General features: G+C 32.3%; 1 protein-coding gene across 1 annotated transcript; it reads left to right on the top strand.

The window, feature by feature from the left end:
• The first annotated feature begins 10,766 nt into the window (after nucleotides 1-10,766).
• LOC105171227 (transcription factor MYB93) lies at nucleotides 10,767-12,449 on the top strand. Its single transcript, XM_011092264.3, has 3 exons — nucleotides 10,767-11,004; nucleotides 11,136-11,265; nucleotides 11,507-12,449. The coding sequence occupies exons 1-3, from the start codon at nucleotides 10,872-10,874 to the stop codon at nucleotides 12,144-12,146; spliced, it is 903 nt and encodes a 300-aa protein (XP_011090566.1). The 5' UTR covers nucleotides 10,767-10,871; the 3' UTR covers nucleotides 12,147-12,449.
• Nucleotides 12,450-13,123: the final 674 nt, after the last annotated feature.

The raw sequence follows: 13,123 nt of genomic DNA on the forward strand, positions 1-13,123 counted from the left end.
TATTTTGCAATTTTTAGAGAAAGGAGGCTAGATGAATTAACCATTATTTTGAAGATCAAGGTTTTTTCTCTACTGATATAAGAAAAGTCCCAAAAGGACTTGACATCAAAATGAAGTGAGAAATGTTGATCACCAAATAAAAAAAGAAACAAGTGAAAAAAAACAAGAAATAGGAATGAATGATCTCAAAGCTTCAATAAGCCTTTTTGCCTGAGAAGGCAGGACATCAGTTTCAAGCACAAGACTTCAGGACATAGTAAATTGTGGGAGTAGTTAAAATCCTTCCACGTTCTTTAGTTTTTTACAAACAGAAGAGCATCCATATCAACACCTCAAATACAAGAAATGCATAAATGAAATAATAGCTTTGGTAGAACTAAAATAAATGGAAGTCTATGATAACATTTTAATAGCTACACATATATGAAGCAGAAATGAAGCAGAAGATCGTACAAGGATGTTCCCAAGCGACAACAGAGTATCTTTTTTAATAGACAATCAAGAATTTTATCAGATAATTAAGATAGTTTCTCTACATGAAAATATACATAAATGCATATAATGAACGAGAGGGTCACAGGGTTGCATTTTGCTGTTACTTCCAAAGAAAACTTCTATTTACCTCGTGGTTCTTAGGGCAAACTCCACATTTGAACCTAGAACTCGATTCGTTCTCTTCTTCAAGACAAGAAATCTAAGTTACTACAATTTTTAATTCCAGTGTTCTACATCCAAAGAACTGAACCTCTAATAGTTATTTTTTATGAGCGGATGTCTATTGTAATCGTCCCATTGTGCTATGCTAATAACAGAAAACTTGCTTGTCGCTAACTTTGGATGTAGGGGCACTACCCCACCAAATCAAGTAGAATATATGTGCTCTTGTATTTGACTTTTTCTCTTGTTATTGCACATGTTTCATTACTATATTGGAAATTTCCTAACATTCACCACAAGGGCTCTCACACAACAATAATGTTTAGGTACTCGATCTCTATCTGATGCCTAGGAAACTTAAAAGAATACAAGCTTATCAAAGGGGCTCCAAGTAAAGCTCATTTTGAGACATCAATTGCAAAAAAACAACTTTCTCATCAACAGGTCACGGTTTACAGCAACATTAAAAACTATCAAACGTTTTACACATCGAAGAACAATAATTAGACATTTCTTGCACAGTACTAACTTGACAAGGCCGTAGGCGCCACGACCAAGAGGCCGAAGAGCGGGAACATACTTACTGGACACCTCAAACAAGTTACCGTATAGATTATACCGCACTATTTACCGCCGTGGGTAATTACTCCGCATATATTGGAAAGAAACCACAAGTGTAAAGAAAGATGAAAAATCAAACTACAAAAATTCAATAGAGATACTAAAGTTTCGCATATCAATCAGCCAACTCTTTCCGATTTTCAATATATTTCAGCAAAAAAAATAAATTTTTTCGCGAGAAGAATACAGCGGTGTTTAATTAGGCATTTTAACAAACACTTTGAAAGCATTAAAAATTCTCCCACAAACTGTAAAAAGAATTACAAAGAACAAAAATTACTTGTTAATGTCGTCGGAGAGAAGCTATGTCGATAGAGCCGGAGCCATCTCCGAGTGAGCGAAAGTTCTGCTTAATTTCTTCTTCCCGGCCACCAGTGAGAGAAAGGGTTAGAAGAGAGAGAGGGCTAATTTGAGCGTTAAGAGGAGAGAGAGGTTCTCTTGGGTTTTTTAAGGAGTCAAAGTAGTCACTTGAATTGTTTCAGTTATGTATATATATATTTACTATTATAATTTATTTTATATAAATTAAATAAATAATAAATATATGAGTTATTTATATAATATAATATAATATAATATAATACATAACATATAAAAATATTTTATAGCTGAGATTAATATAGGTACAAGCCGACCAATATTTTCACGTTTTCATGTAGAAGTTATCCCGAATGCCTACCGTGAAATACTTCCTAGGCCTGTGTGGAGTCACGCCATACTACGAGTAAGTGTAAAGATACCAATATAGTTTATGCACATTGTTATTTTGAACTTTTAACGTATGTATCGATATGTATGTGAACAGATCATTTTTCAATGGACTTTACGAGCACCACCATTCGAAGGATACTATTATTGAGGAACTAGTAGCTACTGAATTCAAGGATTGGTTCAAATGTCATGTAAGTTGTGTCTTATGAATTGTGTCTTTCGAATTGTGTTACAACTGTAATTTTTCAATATATGATTTCTCTAATATGTGTAACACAGGTGAAATCCGAATTAAATTACACGGACAACAGGTGAAATCCGAATTAAATTACACAGATGTAAGCCATCAACACCATTACCAAAATAGTTTTACATACTTGTTCTAAGTAAGACTGACCATTCCGAATAAGTTATAGAAGACTGTTCCAAACAAAAATATAACTATGCCTAATACTATTGCAAAGATGGAATAAACAAACCATTTCAAAGACCGTTCCTATATTTATCACCAATACAAATAATTACAGTTCTAAAATTCAGGCACGAGCATTACAAAGACTGTTCCAAAAGTAACCCAAAATAAATAATATAATAGTTCCATTTCGTCCAGTCCATTCCAATTAAAAACAACAATATTTTTTACACAAATTTAATATTAGGAAATATTACCAATAATGTGTTATGGTGACCATGCCAAATTGGAATGGTCCGTCATTAAATGTTCCTAAATATTTGTAACGCCATCTATAAGGACAGAAGGGGTCCAAAATCATTCCGAAAATCGATCCAAATTAATTCTGTCAATTTTAAACCATTTCTGAATCTGCCCCAAATTCCACCTTTTTTTTGGTAGTAAGAGTGTCCCTCTTAGATTAGGTTTTCACGAGAGATTTGTATGCCTTATTATGTCATGTGTTTCCTCGATTTCATTTTCCTTTCTCTTGAGGTGAGCAGCTTGGATTCTTATGTTTCGGAACGAGGTCTCCATCAAGGTGATCCTTTGTCTCCGTATCTTTTTCTACTGTGTAGAGGCGTTTAATGGGATGATTCACAAGGCTGAATGTGAGGGCTTTATCCAATGGAGTAGCTGTCTTGTAGTCGGCACCTTCAGTTTCTGAACTCCTCTTTGCCGATGACACTACTTTTTTGCCAAGCCAAAACGGAAGCTATGCCTTGTAATTATGGGGATTTTACTCTCTTTTGAGAAGGTTTTCAAGCTGAAATTTAACACGCATATGTCAGGCATGGTCTTTAGCTGTAATGTGGAAGAGGGTAGCTGGATGGAGCTCGCGAGTATTTTAGGGGTTGTTGTGGCTCCCAAGCATGATAAGCACCTCGTCCTTCCTACATTTGCAGGGCGCTCGAAAAGTGTTATTTGAGGTATTAAGGATAACATTGGGTGCAAGCTACATAGTTGGTTGGTGAAGAAGCTTTCCAAACTGGGACGTGCAGTCCTTTTGAAATAGGTCCTTCAAAAGATCCCTACATACACTATGAATTGTTTTCGGCTGCTGGACTCTTTCTTTCGTGAGCTCGAGAGTACTATGGCTGACTTTTTCTGGAATTGTGGCAATGAGTCTAAGATCCACTGGAGGGCTTGGGTTAAACTATGTATGCCTAAGGCTAAGGGAGGGATTAGTTTCCATCGACTTAAGTGCTCTACTCGCCAAACAAGCATGAAGGGCTGCCTTGTGTCTCGGGGGTGTTTTACATGCCTGGCCACAAATCCCTAGTTCTACATTCCTTGAGGAGCAATTTGGGACTATCAGGATCTTTTGGTAGCAGGCATCAGATGGAAAGTTGGGGATGGTCGTTCTATTTCAATTCTCGGACATCCTTGGCTCTCAAGGCCAACGACGTTCCAACTTATAGGACGTCCGGCTACTATCTCAAGAGATATGAAGGTGGCGCCTCTACTTACATCCAGAACACGAACAGAATGAGGCTTTGATTAGGACCGAATTCTGCTCATGAATGTTGCCTGTATCCTAGAAATCCCTCTTCGTGGAACATGGGCAAGAGATGAATTGATACGGCATTTCGAGAAGAATGACCGTTTTTCTATTCAAAGTGCTTATCGAGTTGCTTGTAACCTTAGGGAGGATGGATCCTGCTCGCAAATAGGGTGTTCTTGGGAGTTCATTTGGAGCTCGAAGGCTCCACCTAAGGTCGTACCGTTTGCGTGGAGGTGTGTGTGTGAAGCTCTGAGGGGGATAGTTTGGTCTAGGTTTCTTGCTGTTTTTTGCTTTTGTTAGTTCTTATTTGCTTCATTGTGTATACTCTATTTTATCTTTAATATCTACCATCGTTTTCCTCGTAAAAAAGATAAACTAAAAGTCCATAATAGATTGGACTTTTCATACTTCAAAATAATAAATTCATACCCACTCTGAAATTTTGTCTTGTGCATTTTGAAGGATCGATCTAAGATGAATACTTTTATTTTTAATGCTTAATTGGGAAATATATATATATATATATATATGTTCAAATACGGTCAGTAGGAGAGTAGTCAATATTAAAGCCTACAGTATTCAAGTCGAATAAAAGTAAGCCCACACTGCAAATCAAAGTTTGCCAATGCCTATAAAAAGAGGTATTCACCATACTGCAAGTCATTCCATACAACACAAAACAGGACAAGTTACAACAACACAAAAAGACTCACATCCGAAACCTTCTGCCAAGACAAAGCTCTACGATAGTGAAAGTTTCACTTTTTTCTTGGCATAAAATCCTTCGGGCCTTGATATCAAATTTCAACATGACATGAAATTTGTTCCATAAATTCGAAGAAGATTACGTGTTCACGTCCAATAAAAAGCTTCAAGCCCTTGACTTGATGTTCGAAGAGAAAATTAGGGGATTACCTTCATTACAGAGATTGTATCAATTCTAAAATCTATCCATATTTTTTTTGTCCACATGAAATTTCATGTGAATATTTATTATAAATTTGAAATTTTTAGTTTAAAATTCGTCGATCTTGAATACAATATTAAATTAATGACTATATTAATTAATTATCTGCCCGCGCGTTATTTTGAAGTAAATTACTTTGTTACGTACATAAATATTTTCATTCTTCCGCTCGAGAATGTTTGCGCTGACACGACCAACAAATAATAGTACCCTTATAGTTTGAGGTGATAACATTATTGATTTGTCTTGTGATTGAGAGAGTAGTGTTCATAATAACAATTAGTTCCACTTTTTCCATGTATGTCTTCAACAAATTTTCACCATACCTAATTAGCTAGCAAATGTCTGCCTTGATCATCACATTTCCTTCTTCACACGCTACTGTAATATAGATGGAAAATGTGTATGTGTGTGTGAATTTTTTACATTATGTCTAAACTACAGACTAATATCTAATAATATTGGTATTCATTTAATTGATAGGGTCAGTACACGTTATTTTTTAAATATATATTTATCGTCCATAAGATTTGATTATATAGATTTTTAATGCCATGCATCACGAGAAAAACAAATTATTATTGTTTATATCTTTAGTGGTTATGAACTAAAAGTTATTGTAAATAACTATTATTAATTATAAATAGTTAGATAAAATTGATGCAAAGATTTAACTTACACTATGAAAATATTTTTTGTCATGATTATGAATCATAAATTTTTTTTTAACATTTCTTTTAGTCATAACAAATATTTTAGCTACACTCGTAAAAAGTACGGCCAACAACTGTTGCACAACTTGCTAGGATTGTAGTTGAGGAGATTAGACATGTCATACTTAGTCATACCTTCCCCTTAATAGTTAGTACACGTACTCTTTACCGACTGTAGAGGATCCCTTGGTTTGACGGGACTTCGACTGCTTGAACCGTGTTGTTGTATTTCTCTTTATATCTATTTATGCAATTTACCTTTACCCAAAAAAAAACTGTTGCACAACCATAATCAATAACTATTTACTATTAACCATAATAATTTTCCATAGTTCAATATTATATTTCTTCTAGTGCATGAGATTATCAATTATATACATATATATTAGGTTACAGTAGTCAGTAATAATATTATATTTGTTGTGATATATTAACGCAGATTTTTTTTATAATATGATTTGTTTAACATATTATTTTGTGAATAATCTATTTTTTATTATAAATTAAGTTTCACAATTATTTTTATTTTAATTTTATTCTATTTTTAGAAAAAATACTGAAAGAGTAGTTAACTTATGTAATTTATTTTTTATTTTAAAATTTTATTAAGTCCATGGTGTCGACTTGTAATGTGTTTGCTTCGTATAGTCTCACAATAATATACGGATATACTACGTTCAATATAAAATGATAAACTTAAATAATATTTTCATGTTCACTAGAAGAAATATAATATCTAATTATAATTAATTGTCGTGGTTAGAAATAAATAGACACGGTAGTCATTGATCACGGTTACGTTACCGTTGTCGTAGTTTCAACAAGTGTAACTAAAATATTTGTCATAATTAAGAGTTATGAAATAATATTTAAATGATGGATAAGCTAAATTTTTACATCATTTTATTTAACAATAATTAATATAATTATTTACCATAATTTTTAGTCCAAACTCGTTAAAAGTGTAGACAAATGGTAAACATGTTTCTACATATGAATACCACGACTTTGAATTATATTTTCTTTTTTCCAATAAAGCTGGTGACAAATTTAAATAGTAGAGAGTTTGCTACACCAACTTCTCCTCTAACTCTCTCTCTCTCTCTCAAAATGGTCACCATCTCTTGATGTCACCATCTTTACATCGGTTTTTACTTCTGTAGTGAAGCAAAGTTCTTCGATCATATCGAGCGTATAACACATATATATATATATATGGGTAAGAACATATATTATAAACTGCATGAGTATTTTACAGAGAGATAAACATATACGTACGAATCTGATGCTTATACGAATCAATTATCTGATGAATTAGACTGAATCACTGCTGTCAATGCATGAAATTGAGAGTGAGGGAGAGAAACTATAAGGGCAGTCATGAAAATGAAGCTGGTAAAGGATCTTCCATCAGAGTTCCGCATTAATGTCGTACACAAATGTGTATTATGTATGGTCCCATTTTTATTGGGCAAAATCCTTTTTCGGTACCGTTAAAAAGTATTATTTTTATTTTTGGTATCATAATTGTTGCGGGTTCAAATTTTGGTATCATTAAATTCAAAAAAAATTTTGGTCCTATAAAGTCATGTATCGCGCACATGACTGTTATACTCCATTAACTGCCGTTAACCCCACTATTTTAAAGGAAAAAGGCACGTGATACTGCGACAAAAGGAGAAAAAATTAACATAAGTTAAGACTTCGAAGATCCCAATTTCATTTCCCCTTCATTTTCGTTCTCCATTTCATTTTTTTCTTATGACCAACTTTGGCAAACTATAAGAACTTTTTTTTTACAAAAATAAAAATATTAGAAATTTTTTAATATATATAATAAATAGTTATAAGATTATAATTATTTTTATTTCAGATAATTTATAGGATCATTACTATTTTTAAAACTAAATTATTATATGGTCTAAAAATATATTAATATTTGACCACAAATTATAAAAATTAATATTTGTTTTGAATAAAAGTATAATTAGATAAATTTCATCTTATTAAATAATAAAGTAGTTCTTAAAATTATAGTTATTTACATTAGAGATAAATATTTTGGTCAAAGTTTATTAAAATATTTTTAGAATAAATAACAATATAATTTTAAAAATAATTAAAATGTGCTAGAATTTATCTGAAATAAATAAATATAAATTATAAAATATCTTATTATTTATATTAAAATAAAAATTCTTTATTTTTTTATTTTTTAAAGATAAAGTTTTATTTCTTATAATTTATGGCCAAAGTTTATTAAAATATTTTCAAACAAAATAAAATTTTAATTTAAAAAATTAATAGTTGCTACAATTTATCTCGATTTTGAATAATCTAATTTAATAATTAATTTATTATTTAATGACAAAATATATCTAATACTTTTACTCAAAAAATAAAAATTTTAGTTTTTATAGTGTGTGATCAAATATTAATATATTTTTAGAACCATTTTATTATATATATTAAAATAAATTTTTTAAAACATTTTTATTTTTGGAAAAAATAAAAAAAAAATCTTATAATTTGTGCAAAGTTGGTCAAAATATTTTTTTTTCTTTTAATGCTATAAAAAAAATACTGTTTTTTGTTGTTTTAGTACCATTAAACATGATCTTTGAAGTCAAAGTCACGTGACTGAATAGAAGGTAACGGTCGTTAACACCTACGTGCGAGACGCATGACCTCTGCCATTAACTTGGGACAAAAATGGCGTATGTTTTTGTTTAATGATACCAAAATCCAAACCCACAACAATTGTAGTACCAAAAACGAAAATAACCTTTTTTAATGGGACCAAAAAAGGATTTTGCCCCATTTTTACATTATAATATAGGGCTTAATACAATTTATTCGTGCAATATTGTAAATAAGAAAATTTTCTATCTAAGGAGGTAAATTACTTTATTTTTAACACCCAAAGAGTAAGTTGTTGCAATTTAAAAAACATAAGAGGTCAGTTGCTTTTTTTTTTTTTTCATAAGGGAGTAATTTACTCATTTGCAATATTATAAGGGGGTTGCTTGTACTAATATAATTTAATTACTTTTTTTTCTAAATTTAAGAAAAAAATATTCAGTCACTTATTGATGGGAACACCAATATATGATATAAAAGTGTGATGAAAGATCCACACCGAATAAAGTTGATATCCGTATGAAGAAAAATAATAGCTAATAACAACCATGGCCCTATCGTGGTTGACTACTATCATCCACTTTTTTTTTATATCTTTTAACTATAAAAATTAACTATACTGAAAAAATATAGTTCTTCAAATTCTTGAAATCAGACTATTTTTGAGTTCATATTGGTACCGCGAGTATCTTTTTAATTATTATAATTATATAAATAGGAATTGCGAAATGTCAGCAATCGTGATTCATGAGATCCAAATCCCTACCAAAGTTTTGAGTCTGAGTTCAATTTAAATTATTTGTCGAATTTTTTGTAATATGTTCATTGATAATATTCTTTTTTGTTTTATAACCCACTACAACAAATTGCTCAATAACAATGAAAAAAAATAATATTAAACTAATTAGTAAGTAAAATAATTATTATTAATTTGTTTTAATTATTTAACATAAAAAATTTACTTGCTAATGAATTTAGCCACGAATTTTTTAAAATATGAAATAGCAAATTTAAATAATATAAATTAAAATAAAAATTATACTTATTAATTAATTCGACGCACATATTAATATCAAATTTTTTCATTGCTATTAAATTATTTTCTTCTAGTGAGCATGCATGGTTTACTTTATCTTTCATTGGATTGCAGCATTAGATAATGAAATAAGCTAATTATATAAATTAGTATTCTTTGGCACACTCAAATTTTTATGTGTTTTATATTTTCAAAGTATAATATTATTTTATATAATTTTCTCAAATATTTTAATTTACTTATTGAACGTCAACTGGGTGTGAATCGTCATCTGCTCCCAATTGGTGGCCATCACCAGTGTCGTTGGTTGTGGCGGGGTATTGTTGGATCGAAGTTCGGGCAGCTATGGTACTGGTGGGATGCCCAAACGGGTCAACAAATATATTTGTGAAGCAGTGATTAATTACAGAAAAATTGTATTGTTCGTTTCATATATAAGTACCTTTCTTTAATTTCGTTTTATTGTTACGAATTTTCCATATTTCATCTCATAAATTAATTTATTTTTCTTTTTAGTTCTCACATACATTTTTCATTCAATAATTAATAAAAATGTATGGAAATGCATGTAGGGCTGCTAATGACTTCGTTAATTATTGGACGTATAATGCACATGAAAATTAAAATTAAAAAAAAATAATTTGTGAGATGTAATGTAAAAAAAATCTTAAAAAATAGAATTAAATTACAAAAATCGAAACCTATAAAATTAAAATATGATTTTCTCGATTAATTAGTCTGGACTAGGATTTTTTACCTTTATTTATAACATTTTGCCGTATTTCTTGTAGTGTATGTCTTCATGCTACTTCAAACATGAATATATGATTAATCCCACTCTCTGAGTCAGAAATAAAGTCCTGCTTTAATATTTTTTTTTTATCATAAGTTCACTATCATCTCGAAAAATTCAACTATATGTATATACAAGAAGATTTAAAAGTCTTTTTCCAATTGATATGATATAAAATCTCACAGTATCCAAAGTAAAGGTGGCGAGAACTTGGGAAACATTAAACCATATGGTACGTAAACAATTATACGTAGTACGAATTGAACAATATGTATAGTTAATTAATTAATTAATTGCCATGCAAAATATGCAATCAATGACGAAAATTGCGTGCATGGGGTGTGTTCCTCTGACGAGACAGCAGCCGCCACCTGTTTCGGATGGTGACTTTCTTCGCTTCGGATTGATCGATATTCTAAGGACAAGAATTCTCCAAATTGCCCCTTAATTAATTCCCTTTTCATCCATACTTTGAGGTCTGTGTTCATTAACGGACTTCGTTGATAATACTGGTCTATTTTATTGCACCGATGTAAGGACATGTGAGTAATTTCAAGTTCAAGAACTACGTGGTATCTCACACTCCAGCAATGCCCCCGTACGTAGCCACACAAGCTGAAGACAAAAAGAGGGAGAAGCCAATTGCCGCTATATATATACATAATTCGGTTCCATTCCACTGATTTGGTAGGATTGGTAGGAGGCAAATTAAGCCAACTCATCACAACTCCAGAAACATCAACATTTGACATATAGACAAGAAATTACAAAAGGAATCATGGGAAGGTCTCCCTGCTGCGATGAGAGTGGTCTGAAGAAAGGTCCATGGACTCCTGAAGAAGATGACAAGCTCATCAAGTACATCCAGAAACATGGCCATGGAAGCTGGAGAGCCCTCCCCAAACTTGCAGGTATAAATATATATAGATATATGTTTGTATACATACAACATGCATCTACATGCGTGTTACATCCTTATTTCTGGACAACTTTTACTAAGACATTAGTGTTGGTTTTCTTGCCCATTGATGGATTCATCTAGGCCTGAACAGATGTGGAAAGAGTTGTCGGCTTCGTTGGACGAACTATCTCCGGCCCGATATCAAGAGAGGAAAGTTCTCTCAAGAAGAGGAGCAAACTATCCTCAATCTCCATGCCATTCTTGGCAACAAGTACGTAGTAATTTGTTCTGAAACCCTATCTTTTAGTGCAACGTCCCTGTCTGTATCAGAAGTCTTGCATGAGGTATTGTCCTGGTAAGGAGGGGACATGATTCTGGTAGCTGAAATCTCTGGTCGTCTGCATCTGATGTGGGATAGTTTTGCAGTTCTGTATGGCTTGTGTGGTTACTATAAATAGAAATATTCACGGGTTTTAATTGATTTCACTAATTTCTTGTTCTGGAAAATTAAGGTGGTCGGCGATCGCAACGCACCTGCCGGGGAGAACAGATAATGAGATCAAGAACTTCTGGAACACTCATCTGAAGAAGAAGCTGATCCAGATGGGGTTCGACCCGATGACCCACCGTCCCCGGACCGACATTTTCTCTAACCTTAATAATCTCATAGCTCTTGCTAACCTCATCGAAAACCCTATGTGGGAAGAACAAGCCATGCGACTCCAAGCCGAAGCCGTTCAGATGGCTCGCCTCAGTCAGTACTTGCAGTACATTAGCACAACTCTCCCTTCGATCCCAGATATCACAACTTTCAGTCTTTTGAACTCACCCAAAGACAGCCCTATCTTGACTTCGGCGCCGTCGCTGAGCTATTTTCAAGATCAGTCGGCTCCGTTCGCCCATTTGCCGAACTTACAGACCGCCTGCGACATCCAAGCTTCTGAATGCGCAACAGGGAAGAACTTGGCAGCCGGACCATCGCCGTCTTCACCGTGGCAGATGCCTGAGGATATTTCGCCGCTGGCCGCGGCGGCTCCGGTGACAGAGACTTCCATTACTAATACAGGAGATGTCTGCAGCAGCTCCAGCTACGGGGGAAATCAAATGTGGTCTGAACTGCTGGATGATCCTCTATTCAATGAAATTGCTTAGTGTTTGATCATTAGATATATATCTACTTATGGTACAGGCGTGAAGGTTTGGAATATTTCCCTTCCATTTCTCTGAATTTTGTTCGTTTTTGGACTTTTTTTTGTGAACAGAAAAGAAATTAACAGCCTATTTATATATATTGTTCATAAACAATATATATATATATGTATGTATCTATCTACCTACTGAGAGTTAGCCATACCTTTTTCTTCCTGTTTTTTTTTTTTTGGGGGTGAGTTTGATTAATTTTCTTTCATATGACAAAGGAATTATAATGCATGACATATATGGAGCGATTTTCCATTGTCTTTCTTCATTTAGATTAAGGTTGGTGTTAATTATTGAATGTCCTTCATGTCTAATAATTTAAATTTTTAATGAGTTGATCGTCCAACATAATCCTAAAATCAGGCCATATAAAAGATTTGGAGTTTAATACTATATATGTCCATCCTTTTTTAATTTATGAAAAAGAATTTTACATAAGTGTTACAAATTGTTTGTACGTAGGGAAGGTGTAGTGTATAAAAAAGTATTAAATAATTCCTGTTTTTGATAAAAATTAAAAAATTTTTTAGTGAAAATTTAAAATTTTGATGTTCAGTTTTCACACTCTTTCCCCCCCTCCCCCGGCGAAGTACGGATATGTCAATTATTCATGTTACAAGTATATATATCAGACGACGAATTCAGAAACAAAGAAAGAAATTCAATTTTTGGCAATTTTTTATTATTTTTGGAAAGGTGTTGGAGTTAGACATAGTTTTGCTGCTATAAATTATTAATTATATGAAAAAATTATAATTTTAATCATATAACTATAAAAGGGTGATAAATTTAATTTTCTTGGAGCTTTAATTTGTCAGTTAACCCTTACAATTTAAAAACCTTGGCACATTAAGAATAAAATTCACCGGAATTATAATCTAACTTGAATTTGGGGCTCACATAAAATTTAGGGCTTGTATTTACAATTT

The sequence above is a fragment of the Sesamum indicum genome, linkage group LG9, assembly GCF_026168435.1.
Source record: "Sesamum indicum cultivar Baizhima isolate 11 linkage group LG9, ASM2616843v1, whole genome shotgun sequence".
NCBI classification, from domain to species: domain Eukaryota; kingdom Viridiplantae; phylum Streptophyta; class Magnoliopsida; order Lamiales; family Pedaliaceae; genus Sesamum; species Sesamum indicum.